The sequence below is a fragment of the Petaurus breviceps genome, unplaced genomic scaffold (assembly GCF_028583685.1).
Source record: "Petaurus breviceps papuanus isolate PSGF00001 unplaced genomic scaffold, PetGlider_PUasm1.0 90897, whole genome shotgun sequence".
Lineage (NCBI taxonomy): Eukaryota > Metazoa > Chordata > Mammalia > Diprotodontia > Petauridae > Petaurus > Petaurus breviceps.
Window position 1 is genome coordinate 11732576 of NW_027187374.1, and position 22952 is coordinate 11755527.

At 39.3% G+C, this 22952-nt stretch overlaps 1 protein-coding gene across 5 annotated transcripts in view; it reads right to left on the reverse strand.

The window, feature by feature from the left end:
- The window catches only part of SCAF4 (SR-related CTD associated factor 4), a 111354-nt gene extending 94001 nt beyond the window's left edge, over positions 1-17353 (reverse strand). For 4 of the 5 annotated variants that reach the window (XM_069075001.1, XM_069074999.1, XM_069075000.1 and 1 more), the window contains exon 1: positions 16813-17352. In XM_069075001.1, the coding sequence (XP_068931102.1) occupies positions 16813-16842 (30 nt within the window). In that variant the 5' untranslated portion in view covers positions 16843-17352. Of the gene's footprint in view, positions 1-16812 lie in introns of all 5 variants that reach the window. The other variant, XM_069075002.1, reaches the window with a different exon arrangement.
- Between the last annotated feature and the right edge of the window lie 5599 nt (positions 17354-22952).

Below are 22952 nucleotides of genomic sequence, written 5' to 3' on the forward strand. Positions count from 1 at the left end.
GTGTGTGTGTGTGTGTGTGTGTGTGTGTGTGTGTGTGTGTGTGTGTGAAGGGTATAAGAGGGGAGATGATAGAAGGGAGGGCAGATTGGGAGAGAGGGTAATTAGAAGAAAACACTTTTAAAAAGGGATAGGGTCAAAGGAGAAAATAGAATATGTGGGGGGCAGGATAGGATGGACAGAAATATACTCTTTCACAATATAACTACTATGAATATGTTTTGTATAACTATACATGTACAACCTATATTGAATTGATTATCTTTCCAGTGGGGGTGGGTGAGGAGGGAAGAAGGGAAAGACTCTGGAACTCAAAGTTTCAAAAACAAATGCTAAAATAAATTGTTTTGGTTTTTTTTTTTTTTACATGCAACTGGGAAATAAGATATACAGGCACTGGGGTATAGAAATCCATCTTGCCCTACTAGAAAGTTGGAGGAGGGGGTGGTAGTATGGGGGAGGATATAAGAGAGAACAGATTCAGGGAAGGGGTGTTCAGTAGGCTCACTATTTTGGGGTAGGGGGTAGGGGAAAGACAGGGAGAAGAATTGGTAACTCAAAATCTTACAGAAATGAATGTTGAAAACTAAAAATAAATAAATAAACTGGAAAAAAAAGTTAATATAACTGAAAAATCTAGACCCTGCAAACCAGACAGCCTAGTTCCTCAGTTAGCAAGTACTCCAATTATAAATTCTATAATTTCTTTAATTTGAATAGCAGCTTCAAAAAATTTCTATTGGAAAAAGTGTCCATAATACCACCTTGGTACAGCAAGGATATATTTCCTAAGGAATGAGAAATGAGCATCAGAAGCTTGCAGGTAAGGAAAGGTAGAAAGAACATCTGACAAACAATCCACTGAAGAAGAGAAATTTCCATGCCATGCCAACCCAGAGGTGAAACTTAGGTGAGTTCCACTTAATTTGATAATTCTAAACCATGTTCCATGTATTAGAGGCTATATATACAGCAATAGTAAGCTTACACAAAATTTTTAAATATTTACATTTTTTTTGGGTATTTATAGAATACTATTTCAAACCCTGATACAGTTATCCTCTCACCATAAGCAGAAACTGCCTTTACAATTCACTAAGGCTATTCTCTAATTGGACATGCAAATTGAAATTAAAAACATTTCATTTATTCATATATTCAGCATACATTTGCTGAAAACCTACTACATTCAAGACAAAGAACTTTTAAAATTTTCCAATAGTATTCACAACAAAAATCAACCTGCATACCTCAAACTTTGTCAAATGATAATTGTTTACATGAAAATTCAATCACTTTTAGGGGGGAAAGAAGTTTGGAACACTGAACAAAGAATATTTCACTCAAAATCTGGAAGGGATAAGTATTGTAGTTTCAATAATGAATCTGTTATTTAAATACTAATTTAATACTAATACTAATAAATACTAATAACAGAAAAAAATACCTAGTATTCCCCAAATCCAAGATACTATTCTACAAAAAAGCAATTAAGAGAGTCTATGCCCTTGAGGAATGTAAACTAAAATAAAAAGAGGACAAATAGTCACAGAACTTTAAGAACATAAATTTTATGAAATAAATTAATAAAAGTAATTAGATTGTAGGAATCTGGGGGAGGGGAGAATCACATCTCTTTTCCTAAATACTAGGGGCCCTTGTCCCTTAGTAAAAGTTTAAAGGATGAGGCTTTTTGTGAAAATTTTCCTTCTTCTGCCAAGTCATCAATATGGCACTGCTTACCTCTGAAAACACTGCCCCTAACTAATTTTAAAGGTTCCATAGGCCAGAACTTAAAAGTTCAATTTTCTCATCTAAAAAAATGGACCGAACTAAATTTAACTCTAAGGTCCCATTCCAACTCTATAAGTTCAAGATTATAGTTTCTTGTTTTTCCATTACTGACTCAAATGGAATAAACTGAACTCAGGAGGTACAGGGGAAAAAGGAAGACATTCAGGTATTATTACCAAACCTTGGCTCTTGCTGCTCTTGAACACAGGATAGTACTTTTGTGATGGACAAATCTGAACTTGGAAGGAATCCTGCCTCTGACACTTATATGATCTATAGGGTAAGTCACAATTTCTCTGGCCTCAATTTCCTTATTTCTTAAGTATAGATAACAGTATCACACCTCCCAGAGTTTTTGTGAAAAGCAAATGAGATAAGGAATGGAAACTTCAAAGCATTACATAAATGCTAGCTATTTTTATTGCATTGTTCCTTTCCATTAAACACTAAAGAACTCAGTATGATTTTGGAAATTTTTCTCCAAAAAGAATAAGTGTGTCACTCCTCTTCATTTAGGCAATGAGCTAGGCCCAAAACTGAATTAAAAGAATAGGTTAGGGTACTTTTGGTAAGTTGTACAGAACTTTAAATGAACCTAAACCATTCTTAGAAACAAAACCCCACCTTTTCAACACAAACATTTTCTGGGATATCTTATTGGTGCAAACCACGGAATACCAGGACTTATAAAGAATTAAAATTGCCCAAAGGGCAATGAAGAAAAATGTGTGGTGGTTACAGATACACTATAACTTGCATAGAAAACAAGATTCAAACACTAGACATGTATGCTTTGGGTTTGGTACTGTAAGTTTGGGAGAAGTTCAGCTCATCCCTTTCTGCAAATATCCTCTCCATATGGAGAACAAGAAAAACAAAACAAATTCCCCTACTCACTAGAATTTCTCAAGTGAAGAAAGAATGACTGCTTATGAGAAAAACTACTTTGCAGGTCTCCATAAAAAATTTAAGAGATGTTTGTTTCATGGAAATGATAAATGGCAAAGGAAGTGAACCAGTCTATAATGAGATAAAAGTAAAGAACTGAATGATTCAATGGTTCTCACAAGGTGCTAATCAGAATAAATGCCTCCTAAAATCCCAACCCACCCAAATAGAATTATGTAGTCAGCACTTATATGAAGTATTTATTCCTTCCTTAAACATGAATATGAACCACAGAGGACTAAGAAAGCATAGAAGAGTTGTGATCTCCACCACTAGAAGTATACCCAGAGAAAAAATTAGGGATCTACTAGTAGCACCAAAGTAAACAAAGACTTACATTTGTGTTAAAAAACTATCAAATGCTGAAAATGAAAAGCTTCTGCACAGACAACACTAATGCATCTAGGATAAAAAGGGAAGTGATCAAATGGGATTTTTAAAAAAATCTTTCAATCTGAGTTTACTGATATCGGTGTAGCATCCAACACATATAATTAATTAGTGCACATAAGCCTAATAGCATTCCCCAACAGATAAATGGTCAAAGGATAAAAACAAACTTCTCAAAATAACTGTATTCATAACCAAATGAAAAAATGATCCAAATCACAAATTAAGGAAATACAAATCAAAACAACCCTGACATTTTACCTCAAACCCTACAAAATGGCAAAAATGTCAACAGTCAAGGTTGGGGTGGTTACTAATATTTGCTGGTGGAGCTGTGAAATGGTACAACTGTTTTGGAAAGCAATTTGGACTTAAGCACATAAAATTACTAAAACATCCATACCCCTCTGAATGAGACTCCATCACTGTGATTATACTGCAAGGAAGCCATCAATTAGAAAAAAGTCCCCATATACTCCAAAATATTTACTTTTTGTGATAAGAATAGGAAACAAAAGGGATGGCTACGTGGCACAGTGAATAGAGCACCGACCCTGGAGTCAGGAGGACCTGAGTTCAAATCCTGCTTCAGATACTTAACACAAAAACTAGCTTGTGACCTTGGGCAAGTCACTTAACCCCAACTGCTCTCCAAAAAGCAAAAAAAAAAAAGATTAGGAAACAAAGTACCCATCAAATAAGGAATGGCTACACAAATTACGATAAACAAATGTAATGGAATGACTGTGCTGAAATAAATGATGAATGAAGGATACAGAGAATTATGCAAAGATTTTTATGAACTGATGCAGAATGAAGTAAGTAGAGTCAAATCGCACTAACCAAAACAATGTAAATGATAAAACTATACACCAAAAACTGTAAAAAATGTAACAAAATTAAAAAGAACAAACAGGACTTGAATGAAGAGGTATGAGAAGAAACCCCCAAAGTGGAGGTGGGAGATCCACAGTATACTGCATGTTTTCAGATCAGAATTTTTCAATATATTGATCAGTTGTGCTGATTTTTTTTCCTCTAAAAAATACTATTTGTCATTGTTCTTTGGCAGGAGGAAGGTGAAGAAAATTGGGGATAACTATAACAATTTAAGAAACAAAAAAAAAATCAATAAAAACTTTAAAAAAAAAATCAGGTGCACAAATTCAAATTGGAGGTACATCGTTAAGAAGACCTGGGAAAGTACACCAGCTTCAGAAGCAAATGAACATTGTATAATATATCCAAAGACTCCAACTATAGGGATAAAGATTATTTGACAAAAACTGCTGAGAAAACTGGAAAGTGGTGTGGCAAAGACTAGGCTTAAACCATTATCCCACCTCATAAACCACAATAAAAATGCAAATAGATTTATGATTTTTAAACATGAAGAAACCAGAGAATCAAGGAAGAATTTTACCTTTCAGAGCTATTAATTATAAAGGATAAGAGAGGACCAGAGAAGATAAAATAAACAGTTTTGATAAACAAAATTGAAAATTTTTTGCATAAATAAAAGGACTGCAGGTAAAACCAGAAATTTAACAATTAACTAGAAAAAGTTTGCAGCAAAAGTTTTTCTAATACGAGTCTAATACCCCAGATGAATCCTACAGGAAACATTAATCTTGCCACTTTTTCAATCTTTTAAAATAAACAGCAAAGTTCTGAAAGGCAATTTAGATTAACGTTTAGTAGTGTTGCTTCAATTAATGAATTTTTAAAAAAATTTTGCTGTTGCCTGTTTTGTAGATTAATATCCCTTCATTAAAGGGAAAAAAGATTACCTAACAAACTACTTAAAATATATGAATGATCATATTCTCTGAACAATTAAGCAAAGGACACTATTTTAAGCATGAACTACAAATGAAGAGCTAGTATAGAATATTAACGAAAAGAAGTTTGAGATAAAGTGCTAATATGCATAAGAAGAAGAAATTTTCTCATGTTGGAATTCCTTATACCAATGGAATCCTAAGTCGAGACTGTGTCCCTATCATAACTTTGAAGAGAGCAGTTTCAGTTAGCATGAACATTGTTTTTGAATACTTATATGCTTTGACCAATTATTTCAGCAAGTTCGAGCAAGTCTCATAATGTCCATTTGGTTATGATGGAAAGAGATGGTGTAAATGATGATAAAGCTAAGTTGGATTCCTATCTGTTTGAACAGTAGCAGTAGTATCTGTTGAAGGTAGCCAACTCGTTAATTAAACTGGCTCTACATTAACTTGGATAGCAGCTGATGGAATGACATGGGTTTCTGTCTTTGAAATTGAGAAAATAAGATTGACAAAGAAGAAACAAAATTATCACTTATTGCAGATGTTATCATGGTTTACTTTTTTTTTTTTTAAAGCAATCAGGGTTAAGTAACTTGCTCAAGGTTACGCAGCCAGTTATTTCTGGGTGTGGTACTAAGTATCTGAGCCCAGATTTGATCCGGACATTGGAGCCGGTGCTCTTACTTGCTGAGCCACCTGGCCGCCCCTTATCATGGTTTACTTAGAGAACTCTAGGAAGCCAACTAAAACTTAACTGAAACGATTTATCAAATTGAAGATGTAAAATAATCTTACATAAAATAATCGGCATTTCTATATATTACCAATAAAACTCAGCAAAAAGATAAATTCCATTTAAAGTAAAGATAGAATGTATAAAATACTTTGTGGTTTACTTGCCAGGACACAGAGGAACTATATGAAATACAGCCACAAAACATTACTTTCATTTTTCAAATGCTTTATTAACTTCTGATTTACATCATTCATTTCTGCCAGTTTTTGGATTACAAATTTTCTCCCGTTTTTCCCCCTACCCACAGGATATCCCCTCCTCCAATCTACTCTCTCCCATACCCCCTTCAACTTTTCCAGTAGGGCATGGTGGATCTCTATGCCCCAGTGCCTGTATATCTTATTTCCCAATTACATGCAAAATAGTATTAACAAGAGAGTATGTGTGTGTATATATATATATATATATTTTTTTTTTTTAAACATTTGATTTTAAAACTTTGAATTCCAGATTCATTCCCTTCCTCCCTTGTCACCCAACCTTACAGGGAAGATAAGCAATTCAGCATAGGTTGTACATGTGTAGCTATGCAAAACATTACCATGGTAGATATACTGTAAAAGACTGACTATATTTCCCTCCCTCCTATCTCACCTCCCACTTGTTCTACTCTCTACTTTGATCCTGTCCCTTTTTAAAAGTGGGTGCTTCCAACTTCCCTCTCCCCCAGCCTACCCTCCCTTTCATCATCCACCCTCTCATCCCCTTCCCCCCTACTCTCCTGTAGGGTGAGATACCCTATTTAGTGTATATGTCATTCCCTCCCTGAGCCAAATTCAATGAGAATAAGGTTGACCCATTCCCTTTTGTCTTCCTATTCTTCCCCATTATTGTAACCATTTTCCCTTGCCTCTTCTAGATGAGATAGTTTACCCCATTCTGTCTCTCCCCATCTCCTCTCATTATATTCCTCTCTCACCTCTTAATTTCACCTTTTAAGTATCATCCCTTCCTATTGAATTGGTCCTGTGCCCTCTATTTATATACCTGTAAACATATATACATACATTCACATATGTATTCATACGCCCGTATACCCTCCAATATAGACATATATATGTATATTTGTATTCCCTTCAACTATTTTCATACTGAGAAAAGTTTCATCAGTTACAATTATTGTTTTTCCATGTAGGAATGTATTAATAGTTCAACTTTGATCAGTGGCTTATGATTTCTTTTCACTGTTTACCTTCTCAAGCTTCTCTTGCTTCTTATATCTGAATGTCAAATTTTCTATTCAACTCTGGTTTTTTCATCAAGAATGCTTGAAAGTCCTCTATTCCACTGAATGACCATATTTTCCCCTGAAACGTGATACTCAGTTTTGCTGGGTAGGTGATTCTTGGTTTTAATCCCAGCTTTGACCTCTGGGATATCATATTCCAAACCCTTTAATCCCTCAGTATAGAAGGTGCCACATCCTGATTTATCCTGATTGTGTTTCCACAATATTCAAATTGTTTATCCTGGCTGCTTGTAATATTCTCTCCTTGATCTGGGAATTCCGGAACCTGGCTATAATATTCCTAGAAGTTTTCTGGGGATCTTTTTCAGGAGGTGATCAGTGGATTCTTTCAACCTCTATTTTGCCCTCTGCTTCTAAAACATTAGGGCAGTTTTCCTTGAGAATTTGTTGGAGGATGATTTCTACGTTCTTTCTTTGATCATGGCTTTCAGGTAGTCCAAATAATTTTTAAATTATCTCTCCAGGTCAATGGTATTTCCAATGAGATATTTCACATTGCCTTCTATTCTTTCATTTATTTGGATCTGTTTAACAGCATCTTGATTTCTCATAAAGTCATTAGCTTCCATTTACTCCAATCTAATTCTGAAGCAATGATTCTCCTAAGTGAGCTTTTGAGATTCTTTTTCCATCTGGAAAATTCGGCTTTTTAAGGCATTCTTCTCCTCACTGCCTTTTGAAACCTCTTTTGCCATTTGAGTTAGTCTATTTTTTAAGGTATGATTTTCCTCAGTCAGGATGTTGACTCTCATTTCGTAATTTTCTTGCATCATTCTCATTTCTCTTCCCAATTTTTCCTCCACTTCTCTTATCTGCTTCTTAAGGTCCTCTATGGCCTGTAACCAGCTAGTATTTTCCTTTGAAGCTTTTGGTGCAGGAGTTCTGACTTCACTGTCTTCCTCCTGTTCCATGCTTTGATCCTTTTTGTCCCCAAAATAGGAGTCTAATGTAGGATTGCTTTGCTTGGTTTGCTTCCTTTGCCTGCTCATTTTGCCAGTCAATTACTTGACTTTTGAGCTTTTTGCCACAGTAGGACTCTTCCACCAGACAGGGGAGCTTCTTCGTTCCAAAGGCTGGAGTTTTCTCAGCTACCAGAGGTATTAGTTGGGTGCCCTCTCTGAAGCCTCCAGATGCTCTGGCAAGCTGGTCACACACCCCAGGACCTCCACCCTAGACAGCAATCCAGATCCAAGCAGGTTAAAGCCAAGAGCGGATTACCCCTCAGACTGGATGCTTGGTCCCCCTACACTCTGCAGGCCAGGAGCTGAAGCTGCCACTTGGTGGCGAGTACCCAGCAGCCCTCAACAGCTTCTCACCCGAGGGCAAAAGCCAACACATTCCCAACTACTGGGTCCCAAAGTCCACACTGCACTGACCTCTCACTTTGCCCTTAGCATCTATGTGTTGATAATTCTGGACCACCACAGCTCCTGGTGATCTGGAGTCCCTCTAGCTGGTGGTTGGTCAGGCCTGCCCTGGGGTCAGCTCCCAGAGCACTGGGCTGGCCATTCCTGCCAGCCTGCCGGGTTGTCCTCAGCAGGAGGTTAGCTTCTGTAGCTCCAAAGTTTGTTCAGAGTCCCCTTTTACATGGATTAGAGGTGGTAGGAGCCGGAGCCACACAGAGGTCCTGTTTCTACTCCAACACCTTGACTCTGCCCCATGCAAAAAAATTTTAAAGAGACTTAAAAACTGATCAACACCATGACCAATCATGGTTGAAACGTACATACTACCTACCTCCTGATACAGAATGATGGACTTGGGGTACAGGTTAAGACAGTTTTCTGGACATGGCTGACACAGGAATTTCTTTTGTTTGATAAAGCATATTCATTACAAGGGTTTTTTTTTTTTTTCTTAAGAGGGAATTAGAGGCAGATAGGTGGTAAGGTGAATAGAGAACCAGCCTTGGAGTCAGAAGGACCTGAGTTCAAATTCAGTCTCAGACACTTGACACATACCCTGATTGCCTTGCCTCCCCCCCTCCAAAAAAGAGGGAATTGGAGAGGTAGAAAGGAAAGCAGATTTTTATTAATTAAAAAATTAATTTAATTAAAAAAGAAAACTGCCTGTTTATATCCACTCACCATGTATCAATTAGGGGAATGGCTCAACTTTATTTATTAGGAGCTAAGATCTTATCGCTGCTCAGTCCCTTTTGGGGTTTTCTTGGTAAAGATACAGAAGTAGCTCGCTATTTCCTTCTCCAGCTCATTTTACAGATGAAGAAACTAAGGAAGAGTTAAGTGACTTGCCTGGGGTCACATAGCCAGTAAATGTCTTAGGCCAGATTTGAACTTGGGTTTTCCTGACTCCAGGCCTGGAATTGTACCCACTACACTACCTAGCTGCCCCAAAATCTTAGTACCTCCTCAAAAATTCCATGGAATATAAAGAGAGAGGTCTGGACATTTCACTTACAGGAGATACTTTCTGAATGGACTGGGCTTAAAATGATTTAAACAAGGGGCCAAAATAAAGTGATTAGTTAGTTTTATTACCTTGGTGTATTTTTATTTTTCTTAGATTTGAGTCCACAGATCTAGCTATATGACAGATAATTTTGCTTAAAAAAAGAGGAGGGGAGAGTTAAAGAAATAAATCCTTCCCCTCACTTTGGGAGAAAAGCTAAGATATTCCTCAGGTCTTCAGAAAGGTATTATAGAAAATTAAGATGTACATATTTTTAGGTTTCTACACAAATTACTTTTAGACTTTTAAAGGGCTAAGTTTTAATAAATGTATATACACATACATACATAATATCTCTATCCTAAACTTTTTCCCTGTCTCCTACCAAATTCACAAGCCTTTTCTTTCACAATTCCTGTGACCTCAAAATTTTCAGCAATCTTAACAGCTCAACATTTTTTTTCTTTCCTTTTTTGGAGGGGAAGGAAAAAAGGGGCAAAATCAGTCATCTCATCAGTGTATAACATTCCCAATGTAGAAATTCTCTCTATCAAATCAGGGCTGCAACTGTTAGGTTGTTATATATAGTCTCAAGAGAGTTTTCTAGGAAAGCTAAGTGACTTTCACATGGTGACAAAGCTGTGTCAGAGGCTAGCTGAACCTAGATATGACTCTAATCATCACTCTATCCACTACTGCTGGCCCTAACTCTCCATCTTAAGGCATTATAATCAAATTAGTATACAGAAATACAACTTACAGTGAAATATAGTTGATGTTTGAAGGGCAGCTAAGTGGCACAGTGAATAAAGTACTGACCATGGAGTCATGAACTCAGGACCTGAGTTCAGACACTTAATACAAAACTAGCTGTGTGACATTGGGCAAATATAGTTGATGTTTGAATTATATGCCTCTCTACTAACCATTAGTGCAAAGTGAACTATAATAATAATACTAATACCTTTTTGCTGATGGGTTTATATTATAAAGTCACCATTATACATTATTCAATACTGAGGTCTATTTCACCCAATTCAAATTTTTGAAGGAGCTAAAAGACCACCTTCAACTACAGAGAACTAGCTGGCTGTTACTACATCAGCTTCCTTTACCAGGAAATCCAGAGCTATTTACTCCTACTTCCAGAAGTTGCATTATACCATCCATCAACCCAACTGATTTTTTTTTCCATGTTAACCCAAGGCATTTTTGTAAATGAGTTTAAACTGGATCTTCTCAACTCTGCTTTACTTTACTGGAGTCAGCTAGGTGGCACAGTGGATAGAAGAGCTGGGATGGGAGTTGGGAAGATCTGATTTCAAATGGTGACTCAGACATTTACTAGATATGTGGCATTGGGTAAATCATTTGATTTGTCTGCTTCAGCTTCCCCATCTGTAAAATGGGAAAAACAACAGCACCTACTTCCCAGGGTAGTATTAAGGATCAAATGAGATAACATTTGTAAATTTCTTAGCACAGTGCCTGGTGCACAGTAGGCACCTAAATGTTTATTCCCTCTTCCTCCATCCTCTTTACTAACACAGAAAGATTTTGAAATTAACTGCACAAATGTGTTTCACTTCACAGAACAGCTAAATTTACAATAAAGTTTATGTCAAAGAAGTTTTGGATAAAACAGATTTTTGAAAAATTATTTTTCCTACTAACATAAAACTAGAAATCTATTCCTATAAAAAAAGCTGACTCCAAAACATATTCAAAACAGTTAAAATTTATCATAAAATAATGCACAAAACAGATAAAAATACCATGTTTTAGCCTACAACACTATATTCCCATTTACAATTCAACTCTTATCTGTCATTTCCTATAGGGACTTATTTTGTAGAATCTCTTAACTGATTCTGTATCTGTATGGGTTAGAATTTTATTATCCTTTTAAAGGCTCTTTTTATTAAAAAAAAAAAAGGCCCTGCTCAATTTCCTTTTGTGGTTGTCCTTTAATCATACAGTTAATAACAGACTGAGCTGATAGTGTAGAAAGAAGCAGTTTAGCTCCCTCTACTACTGCTTCCAAGAAGAATGCCAGACTGAGTAGTGGGGAGGAGGGGGGAAATCAAAGGAGAAACTCATTTTTTTCAGTCCAAGAACACAAATTTGACCTATAGGCAAGTGACCAGGGCAGAAAAAAGTGGAACAGCAACAAACAGATCATGAGTTTCTCAGTCCCAAGATCCTGTCCTAGGTTGTCTTCTCTTCTCCTATACTATTTCATTTGGTGATACACATCACCTTGTATGGGTTCATTCTCTATGTAGATAATTCTCAGATTCGTCTAGTCCTAACCTCTTGTCTCTTGACTCCCAGTCTCCTATTGCCTACCAGATACCTCACACTACATGTCTCAGGCATTTTAACCTCAAAATGCCAAAAAAATAATTCTCCCCTCTTTCTAATTTCCCTATTAGTCAAGAATACCACCTCCCAGCTTACCAACTTAAGTTGTCATCTACTCTCACTCACCCCCATATCCAATTAATTGACAAGTGCTGTTGAGTCTCTACCTTTGTGTTATCTCATGCATATGCTTCGATCTGTCCTCTAACAGAGTGACTACCATCTCTGATATAAATCCAACCTGATCACTGTCATTTTCTGCCAGTCAAGCAGTTGTTAACTTTACAGATGAGAAGTTTAAGAAAAGGGAAATGAATACTGGCACTGGGGCATAGAGATCCACTGGAAAAGTCGAAAGGGGTATGGGATAAAATATGGGAGAGAGCAGATTGGAGGAAAGGATATCCCGTGGAACTGCTATTTGGGGGGGGGGGGGGGGGGGGGGGGGTGGGGGGGGGGGAGGGGAGGGAGGGGGGGGGGGGGGGGGGGGGAGGGGGGGGGGGGGAGGGGGTTAGGGGAAAAACAGGGAGAAAATTTGTAATTCAAAATCCGGCGGAAATGAATGATGTAAATCAGAAGTTAATAAAGCACTTAAAGTGTCAAAAAAAAAAGTAAAGGGAAATGAAAACAAAAAAGACAAATGGGAATCCTGAGCTTTAAAAGTGTGACTATGCCAGGTGGCACAGTAAGAGTGCTAGCCCCAGCGTCAGGAGACCTGGGATTGGTTCCGGCCTCAGATACTCGGCACCCACACAAAAATAACTGGCCGTGTAACCTTGAGCAAGTTACTTAACCCCGATTGCTTTAAAAAAAAAAAAAAGTGTGACTATATGTAAGAAGCACCAGTTCTGGAGTCAAGAGGACTTGAATTCTAATCCTGCCTCTGATACTGACTACCTGTGTGACCTTGAGAAAAATCACTTAACTACCCAGGGACACTGGCTTCTGAAGCCCCTTCTAGCTCTAGATAGCTCTAGTTATCTAGCTTCCTAGCTCTAGATGTATGATTCTATAAGAAAAAGAAAAAGATCTCAAACTGAACCTTAGAACCAAGTTATAGACATAAAGTTCTACCAAGAGAAGGTAGATCTTCTGAGGAAGCAGCTACCTGTGCACTAAGAAATGATGATGTAAATCCCTAAATGCTGTCAGAGATTATCTAATATCTGAGCAACAAGAGTAGTAATGAGGTAGTTTGTCAAGTTATCAATAAATATATAAGGTATACTGTCTCCCAAAGAATCAAGGATTTGATAGAAAATTTCTCAGCATTTGTCAAATTATGTCACTATTATGTGCTTTGTGTTTAATCACATAAGCACAAATGAAAGTGCCAGAAGGAATTTAGAGAGCATTGCTAAGAGTTAGAAGCCTTAGGTAAAAAAAAGAAAACATTTACGGGCATATATGCCACTTTCTTTACTGCTGACCATCAAAAGCAGAGACAGATCTCAGGAGAGAAAGGTAAATAAGGAAAGTAAATGATGGTTTTAAAAATGGCATATTAGGTAAAGATTAAAATTTCTGAATCAACATTTAAAAATGCAGAAATAGCAGGACCGTAGCCAGGGAAGGTCTGAACAAGTAGGAGGAAAAAAAAGACTAGCAGAGTACTTTTTCTAAGTCACTTTACCTCTAATCATCAGCAGTCCAGGTGGGAAGTGGTAAGAGCCTCAACTAGAATGGTGGCTGTTTAAATTAACAAAAGGGGACAAATATGAAGGATGTTATGAGGAAGAAATGACAAGAGCTAACTGGATAAGAGGGATAAAAGTGAGAAGTCGAGGAATATACCAAGGATGAGAACTGGGGAGACAGACAGGATAATGGTACCCCTAAGTAGTAAGGAAGTTTGGAAGAAAAAAAGAGTTGAGGATAAAAATGAGTTATGCCTGTATGACTGACATCTAGTTCAAAAATATCTAATAATCAGATAGAAATTGATGAACAGAAGCTTAGTAGAGAGTATAGGGCTAGATCTGTATCTGGGATTATTTGCATAGAGATAAGTGATGAGTGGAGAGAGAAAAGAACTCAGGACAGAATCTTGGGACAAGGATGATAATCCTGGCAAAATCTACTGAGAAGGGAGCAGTTAAGTGTCATGAAAACCCAAGGAGGAGAGAAAATAAAAAAGGAGGGAAAAATGATTAACACTGTGTCAAATGTGGCAGACAGATCAAGAAGCAGAGCTAAGGGAAAAAAAATCAGATTTGGCAACTAGAGATCACTAGTAACTTTGGAAAGAACAGGTTCAGGTGAGTGATGAGGTTAGAAGGCAGACTGCAAAGGGTCAAGAACAATGAAGTGGAAAGTGGGACAACTTATATAGATTTTTTTTTCTCTGAGTTTGTGAAAGGGATAACTTGAGGAGACAGTAAGATCAAGTCAAGGTGTTCATTTCTTTTTTTAAGGATGCTATTCATCTGAATAGTTTTGTAAACAGGGGAAAACCCAACAGAATGAGAAAATTTGAGGTCTAAAGCTCATAATGAGCTAAATGGAGATTTTTTTTAAAAAGACATAATAGGGAAAGATCAAAGAAAGGATAAAACACTGTAGAACAGTGTGCTTGGAGTTAAATTGGATGATGGAGAAAGACAAGGCTACACAACTCACATTCTGTTTCTGTTTTCTCTGCCAAGAGAATGAAACTTGGAATGAAAAAGATAGAACAAAACAGTTACTAGGGAAAGAAACCTAAGGTAAGTAGACAGCAAGGTACTCTGGAAGAGTTCAAATCACAAAGCCCAAAAGGAAGTACATCCCAATGTATTCAAACAATCAGAACATACACTTGTTAGAACTTAAAGATACTGAAAAACAGGAGTGCTAACTCAAGACTGGAGACAGGCAAATGTCCCAATTTTCAAGAAAGGGAGCTTGACTTCTATTCCTGGGAAAAATTTAGAACACATTATTAATAAAGAGATGGTTAGCAAACATCTAGAAGAACCTTTGTATCAAAAAGGAGTCAAAACTCATGTTCTATAATGACATCTTTAACCATTTTGTTGACTCTTAAGCATCAATTATGATATAACATTTAGCAGTACCTTTTTGTCAATGGAGATGAATTTACAAGTGTTGAATTGGACAAGTTTATAACAAATGGTTTGTTCACACTACAATTACTACAAAATTTACCATACAATCATCAATATTCAGTCAAAAACTTCTTATAAACTAGAGGTATTTACTTAATTACTTTTGTATACAGTACTCCCACCTCCAGCACAATGCCTTGAAGAGACAGAGAAAATAATTACTGACTGAAGAAAAGAGATCTTGAACATCAAAGTTAAAATCTTAACCTGGGGTCCATAAAGTTGTTTTTAATAAGTATTTTTATAACTTCATTTCGATATAATTGGCTTCTTTTGTAATCTTATAGATTTCACTGTGTGCATTTAAAAACTTTCTGAGGAGTCCATAAACTTTTACCAGATTGCCAAAGGAGTCCATGATGAAAAAAAAAAGGATAAGATTGCCTTATGAAATTCACAGTGCTGAGTGCCTTTATCCAGGTTAAGTCCCTAGTCTAAATTAGTCAAATAAAAAAATTAATTTGTTTTAACTTCTATGAATAGGGTGGAAAAGTATGGCAACAAAAAAATAACACTGTAATCTATCTTGGAATGATAACATCTGACTTTTATACAGAGCTTTAAGTTTTGCAAAGCATTTGATACACATGTCACTTTTCAACTTTGAAACAGCTAGCACATTATTACAAATCCTCTCTCTGCATCAATCTTGGTGACATTGCTTTGAAACCTATTTTGCTGGAAACAACCACAGAGAAGTTTTGCTAGACACCTCCAAAAGTGTCTGTTCCTACTTTATCATACTTAAGTCACTCCTTAACTGGACTAAAGTCATTCCTAAGGCATATTGCGCCATAATCTTAGTATAGAACTTAAGTGTAACTGAGTACACCATGCTGACACTAAAACTCAATAGCAACTTTTGGGCAATTGTTTGCATGAGAAACTACACTTAAATTTGGGGAGGCTGAATATCTAACCTTTTATAGAAGATGATTAACCCAATGAGGAAGGTTGGAAGATGAAGGGAATCCAACTCTGAACATTACAACGGTCTTAAATTTGCAACTGGGTTTCGCAGCACCGGAATTTTAAAGTATCCTTCAAACTAAAGTAACGCGTGGTGAGTTAGCGAATTAAAGTATAACTAGGGAGGATTTTTTTTCCGGGCTTTTCCACAAATAAACGTGCCCCGTCGTTAGAACCCGAGGTCTAACTAATGCGTGCAGGGCTCATTTGGCCTGCCCTCCTTCCCCGATCATTCTTCGGTTTTTCTGTGTAACTTTCAGGTCCTGAAACCCAGGGGGAAGATGTGAGACCGCAGTTACGGCTCCAGGGACAGCGGCCCCCGGTTTTATCCCCCGCCTATCACAGGACTCTGCACGCCCGGGGCTGAGGGCCCCCCACGCCCCTTCGCCACCGGCTCCCGGCATCGGAGTCCACACAGCAGGCAGGCCCACCGACCCGCCAAACTCTCGCGCGGGCACGCACGCACACACACTTACATACACACACACGTGTGTCCCTCCTCCCACCCCTAGCCCCCCGCGGGGCACTGCGAGGCTGGTCACTCCGCAGGAGCGGAGAGAATCGCCACACTCGGGCAGCATGAGAGAAGTTCACAGGGGAAAGGGGGAGGGAAGCGGGAGGAGAGGGGGCCAAGTCTCCGCGGGGAGAGAGGTCGACGCCCCGGGAGGAGGGGTGGGGGAGGGGACGAGGGGGAAGGGTTGGGGGGAGGGGGAGGGAAGCAGTGACCTCGCCTGGCTCCAGGCCATTCCGGCCGCCGGCCCCACCACTCTCCCACCACGAAACTGGCACGAAGCGACCCCCCAGCTGCGCCAAAGCGTCTGAGTCGGGAGGAGCGGGAAAGGGAAGGTGCCGGGGGCGGCCCTGTTTGCTCCGCTGAATGGCAGCTAGGCGCCTCCTCCCTTGCCCTCCTCCCCTTCTGGGCAAGCTGGAGGGGAAGCTCGCAGCCGCCGAAGCCGCCTCCTCCCCCAGGCCAGAGGGCCCCTGGGCCCCGCTCACCTCCTGGTTGAAGGCGTTGACGGCGTCCATGTTCGCGCTGCGGCGGCTGCTCCGGGCCCCACCGGTTTCATAGACCTCGCGTTGCAGGGGGAGCCGGCGGGGGAGCGGGGCGGAGAGGAGGGCGAAGATTGGCTAGGACGTGGAGGTCCGGGCGGGGGAGGCGGCAGATGGGGGTTAGCGGCGGCTCGAGGAGGTGGAGGCGGTGACGGCCAGGTCCTCAGTTCAGTCCCGTTCAGAGGAAGGAAAAAAGGAGGAGGCGGTGGCGGAGCTGGGCTCCAACATGTCCGTTTGGTGGCGGCGGCTGCGCTCGGCGTCTCGTTGACTCGGCCCCCCGCGCACACATACATACAATCACTCACTCATTCACTCACATGCACGCACATACACCTACACTCGGGGTCAGGAAGCCGGCAGGCGGGCGGGCGGGCAGGCCAGCTAAGGTACGGGCCTTCTCCTCCTCCGATCTCTATAGCTCTCTTAACCAGCGGGATGGCGGCAGCGGCCGAGTCCACGCCGCGCGGGGCACCCTGGGATGGCTCAGACCTCCCAGCCGCTTCCTGTTTCTCGGCGGCGTGTACCTCTCCTCCCGCCACTCTTCCCCTCCCCCTCCCCAGTTCCCTTCCAAGATACTTTTCCCCGCCCACTTCCTCTCGAGCTGGAGAACGGAGCTGCGCTGGCGGCGCTGACGGCGGCGGCGGCAGCAGCGGCAGCACCAGCACGTGATGACCGATAGCCGAGCTGCTTCCCGCGGGCTCCAGGGTGCACGGTGTAGACCTTAGTGTGCTACACTCGCGGGAAGGGGAATGGCGGGAACCGAGGGGGGAGGAAAGCCGGAGGAAGGGGTTGGGGGTGGGCGGAGGTGAGTGCACCCCCCTCCCCACCGAGGCACAAAAGCCTGTTCGCTGGGTGGGGGTTCTCGGGGGAGGTCTGTCTGTGCTGCTCTTTTTAGGCTAGGCAGGCTGGGTCCAGGAGGGGCCTGCGGCTCCAAACAAAAAGGTCCCTTTTGGAAGTTTGGTTGCTTTGCATTTAACTAAAAAGGCATTGGGCCTTTTTAGGACATTGTCATTTGGGGCCCTAGAGTTTAAATGAGCCGCTGATCTCTGTCTCTTGTTCAGTGTCCGTATGCCACAAATGGAAGAATAAACCATGCGCTTCAATAGAGACATGCAAATAAATACTTTTGCAAGCTCTAAGAAGGAGCCTGAAAGCAAGTAGAATTAAGTGCAGGCCTGCACCTCCGGTTTCCAGATATAAAATGTTTGCTTAAGTGAAATGAAATGCTTGTCTAGAACAGGGTTAGTGCTCTGAAAAATGAATGAGCTCATATATATTTATAGCAAAGCGCTGTACATACATGAACTATGTATATGAGATATGTGCAGTTATCTGTCTTTTACAGTTGAAGAAACCAGTATTCAAAGAGCTTCTCTGTTTGTTTGTTTTTTGCACTGTGCTAAGCGTTGGGGGATAAAAACAGGCAAAAGATAGTCCCTGCCCTCAAGGAGCCCATGGTTATTCAACCAGTAAACATCTGAGATAGGATTTGAACTCAGATCTTCCCAATTCCAGGTCCAGAGCTGTCTTTTATTTAATGCTGCCTCTCATTATCGCCAAAGAGCTTGTGATTATGGGTCTTTGCCTCAGTTTCCACTACCAAATAAGGATAGAAATACCCACCTCAATAGGGCTGTTGTGAAAATCAAATGAAAATGTATATGAAAAGAGCTTGCCTTGTGGCCCACTTAAGACTGCTGATGTAGACTCAGATCCCCCAGGGGTGGGGAAACTCCTCCAGGCCACATGTGGCCCTCTATGTCCTAAAGTGCAGCCCTTTGACTGAATCCAGACTTCACAGAACAAATCCCATATAAAAGGGCTGTAGGCTCTGCTTGTTACTACTGCCATTACTTGTCAGAGGGTCACTTCAGTTCTCTGGAGCCTCAGTTATAAAATGATTGGGGTTTTTCTAGATAGCTTTTACTGGGGGCTGGTAGACACTGGAACTGGTGTCAGGAAGACTCGAGATCAGATCCAGCCTCAAACACTAGCTAACTTGTGTGCCCCTGGGCAAGTCACTGCCTCAGTTTTCTCAGTCTGTAAGATGGGGATAATACTATTGCCTACATCTCAAGTTTGTTACAAGTGTTCTATAAATGTTAGCTATATGTATTATCAGATGGCCACTGAATTCCCTTGCAGCTCTACATTTATGGTCCTGTAAAAATCTCAGTTATTCCTCCCTTTGTAAGCTCCTTGAAGGAAAGAACTATTTCACTTTTGGCTTAGTATACTCAGTGCACTGCTTATAGCAGGCCTTTAATACATGTTAAATTGAATTGGACTGTGCTCTTCCACAATCTATTGCCTTCACAAAGTTACCCTAATTCAGTCACAAACTAATGTTTGTGCCTTTTGTAATGTTGTACAACCCATTTCTTCATACAATGTGGTGAAAGAAATTTAAAAATTACCAATAGAAGTAAATAAAAATTCTTTTGAAGTTTACTCTTCTATAGTCTTTATATCATCTAATTGTATGTAAAGCAATACTGGTATTATAGATACTGTTATAGAAACTAGAACACACTAAAGGAATTGTATGTAGAAAAATTCAATTTGTGGGATGATTTTTATAATAAAGGTTTGTTTCTTCAGGAGAATTGACAAGTGGTTTAAATAATATTCTGTACTTTTTGATTATCACTGAGACTTTGAATGGGTTTGGAGCCATTTTCCAGCATTATACTCTCTCTTGGAGAGGATACCACAATTCACCAGTTCTTTCTGTACTCCTATTGTTTATCTCTAAGCAGAAGATTCAGTAGCTTCAGTATGATCTTTAATTTTTTTTTTTGTTACTGACCAAAAAAAAAAGATAAAACAGGAGTTGGAGACCTAGATTTCAAAACTGATGCTACTAGTAAATTGCTCTCTTATCTTGGGTAAATTGTTTAACCTTTTTGGGTTCCAGATCTATAATATACACTTAAAACATCAGATGTAAGATCCCTTCAGAGTGTCACAACTCTGAATCTAAAAGATAGCCTGGCCTAGAGAAATAATGTATACTATGCTTGGAGGAAAGAAAAAAAAAACAGCTACTAGAAAGATATCGGTAGTAAATTAAGTGAATTAATGTACTTGTATATGTGTACAATTTTCATTCTATCAAGAAGCGTTGATATAACTCGGTTCATTTGTTCATATGGGCAGCTAGGTGGCACAGTGTATATATATATATAGTGCAGTCAGGAAGATTCATCTTCATGAGTTCAAATTTGGCCTCAGACACTTACTAGCTGTGTGAACATAGGCATATCATTTAACCTTGTGTACTCAGTTTCCTCATCTCTAAAATGAGCTGGAGAAGGAAATGGCAAACCACTCTAGTATTTTTGCTAAGAAAACCAAAAACTGGAGTCACAAAGAGTGACATGACTGAACAACAATTCCAATATAATATTGCAGACAAGCTAAGCAGGAAAAAAAATCTGCTAATGAAAAAGGAAAAATTTTTGTATAGCATAATGTATGAAAAAGTAAAAGGAACATATTAAATGTATGAACTGATGGTTGAGTAAAGACTACAGCCTAAGGGGCAGTTGGGTGGCTCAGTGAATAGAGTACTGGCCCTGGAGTCAGGAGGACCTGAGTTCAAATCCAGCCTCAGACACTTAACACAAAAACTAGCCACTATAGAATGTGACCTTGGGCAAATCACTTAACCCCAATTGCCCCCCCAAAAAAAGCAAAAAAAAAAAAGACTACAGCCTATTATAAGTCCTTCCAAGCATTAGTGAGGTTTTCTCATTTGTTAGCTTAGGTTGAATGAGTTCCTTATTTCACCTAATTTGTAGGGCTTTTTAAGACAGATTTATTGTTAGAAGGCTTGAGAAATGATGTAAGTTATTTTTTATTATAATTGGGTTGATCCTAATTGTTTTTCTCTACCAAAGGCCTTATGATATCTAGTCATAACACAATTTATATTAAGGTTTTAATGGCACATTTCCTTCCATTTATTTAAGATTCATTGATTTCATTTGATCTCAGACCCAACACAAGATGAACTCCAAATGTTACTTAGAGAGTGGAGATCTAAATTTTAAAACATGCCCTTTCTCAAATACATGATTCCCATCTCATTGTGATCCCCACCCCCTAACACCAGGATGTCTTCAATTATCTGTAAGATAAAAAAGTTAAATACAACAATATTTGTTTTAGCTAATTTTAAAAGTAAACATAATCATACAGATCAGTGCATACAAAATGTCAGATTTTTCAGTGTGCTGGTTTTTCTAGATATTTTTTCCCTCTATTATAAGGGGTAAGTCTAGAAGGGGAGAGGAAAGGAATTCAAAACTATGTGACCACTTTGGTGAAAACTATGTGGCCAATTTAGTTATAAGTTGTTGAGTTGTGACATGGTGAATGCTGTATTTTGATTTTCTGTGATAAGTTGTAACATTGTGAATGCTGTACCTTGATTTTCTGTGAATGTTTTGCTCCGATTTGTTATTGAATACATAGAGGGACTGAGGAGATGGTGTTGCCCTCTACAGTAATAGGAAAGATAGGAGTGAAAAGAGTTGGGGAAAAGATTAGGAGTACAATTTTAAACTCAGCATGCTGAGTTTAAGGTTTCTATTTGGCATCCAGTTTGAGATGTCTGAAAGGTACTGGGAGATTTGAGATTGGAGGTCAGCAGAGAGTTTCAGGCTGGTTAGGTAAATTTGAGAGTCATCAACATAGAAATGATCATTAAATAACCAGGAGCTGATGAGATCATCAAGCAGTGTAAAGGGAGAAGATTAGCAGACCACCTGTGGGTAGAGGACATCAATCTGGAAGAGGATCTAGCAAAGGAGACAGAGGAGAGGTCAAATAGGTAGGAGGAGAACTAGGAGATAGTGGTATTCTGAAAATGAAGAGAAAAGAGCACAGAGGAGGAAAGAGTGATCACAACAAACTCAAAAATAAGAATTTTAAGCAACTACTATGCAATTATATGTCAACAAAACTAAGAATTTTAAAAAAAATTGTCTATAAAATATAAAATGAAAATATAATATTTTAATGAAATAAAAAATAAAATAGAAGTAGAGATTTTAAATAACTCAATCCCAGAATAGGAAATTGAATTAGCTGTAAAGGAACTCTCAAAGGAAAAAGAAGCCCTGATCCAGATAGATTTACAAAAGAATTCTACCAAATTTTTAAAGAAGAGTTAGTACCTTGTAATGTAATATCAAAAGAAAGGCAATTTCCCAAGGTTCAGAATACCAGCATAGGTGCTCTCCATTTTATTCAGTGACCAACCAAGAACAGAGAAGATCAAAACATGACATCATTCCAAATACAGCATTTACTAAATGTGATTAAATAATCTCCAAGGACTACCCCACCCCAGGACCTTCCAATCATTCAATCAATGACAAAGTTCCTAGTCTAAATACTTCTCCACCCCTAGGCTATACCTTCATTTAGTCCACCACAAAGCCCCTCTTCTCAAATGGAGATTAGTTTCCAAACATAAGTAAAATACATTCATTTGCTCAACCATAGAACACAAAAAGGTCAAAAGTTCCCCACTCCTGGATCACAATTGAATCTACCCCAGAGTTACATCAAGTTTAAGCACAGCACCTAATACCCAAATAGAGGTCTTTTCTTCATCTTGACACTGAGGCAAGTTCTCAGCAATCTTAGTTCCTGGGGAGACCAGGCTTAGCAAGGCCACAAGATACATTGCCAGTCCCTTCATTAATTCATCCTCTGTCTGTAGAACAGTCCTAGAACCCCTGAAAACATTAGCAAAACCCTCTCCTAGGATTTCTGTAAACATACAACAAGAAAATCCTTCTTCAGGGCTTCTGAACCAACAGAAAGGTTCCCAGACCCCTGCAACAACAGCACTGTCCTTCACCAGTGGATAGTATCCACTCTCTGTCTGCAGGACAGTCTCAGGGCTTCTTAGCCAACAGCCAGGTTCCCGGACTTCTTCAACAGGACAGTCTTTCACCAGTGGACAAATCTGGCAAAACAACATCAAAACAGACAGACAAAGTACCAGCAAAACAGCCATGTCTCCTCAGTCCTTGGCAGCTCAGGGGGCAGGTCTCAAAAGTCCAGGGCAA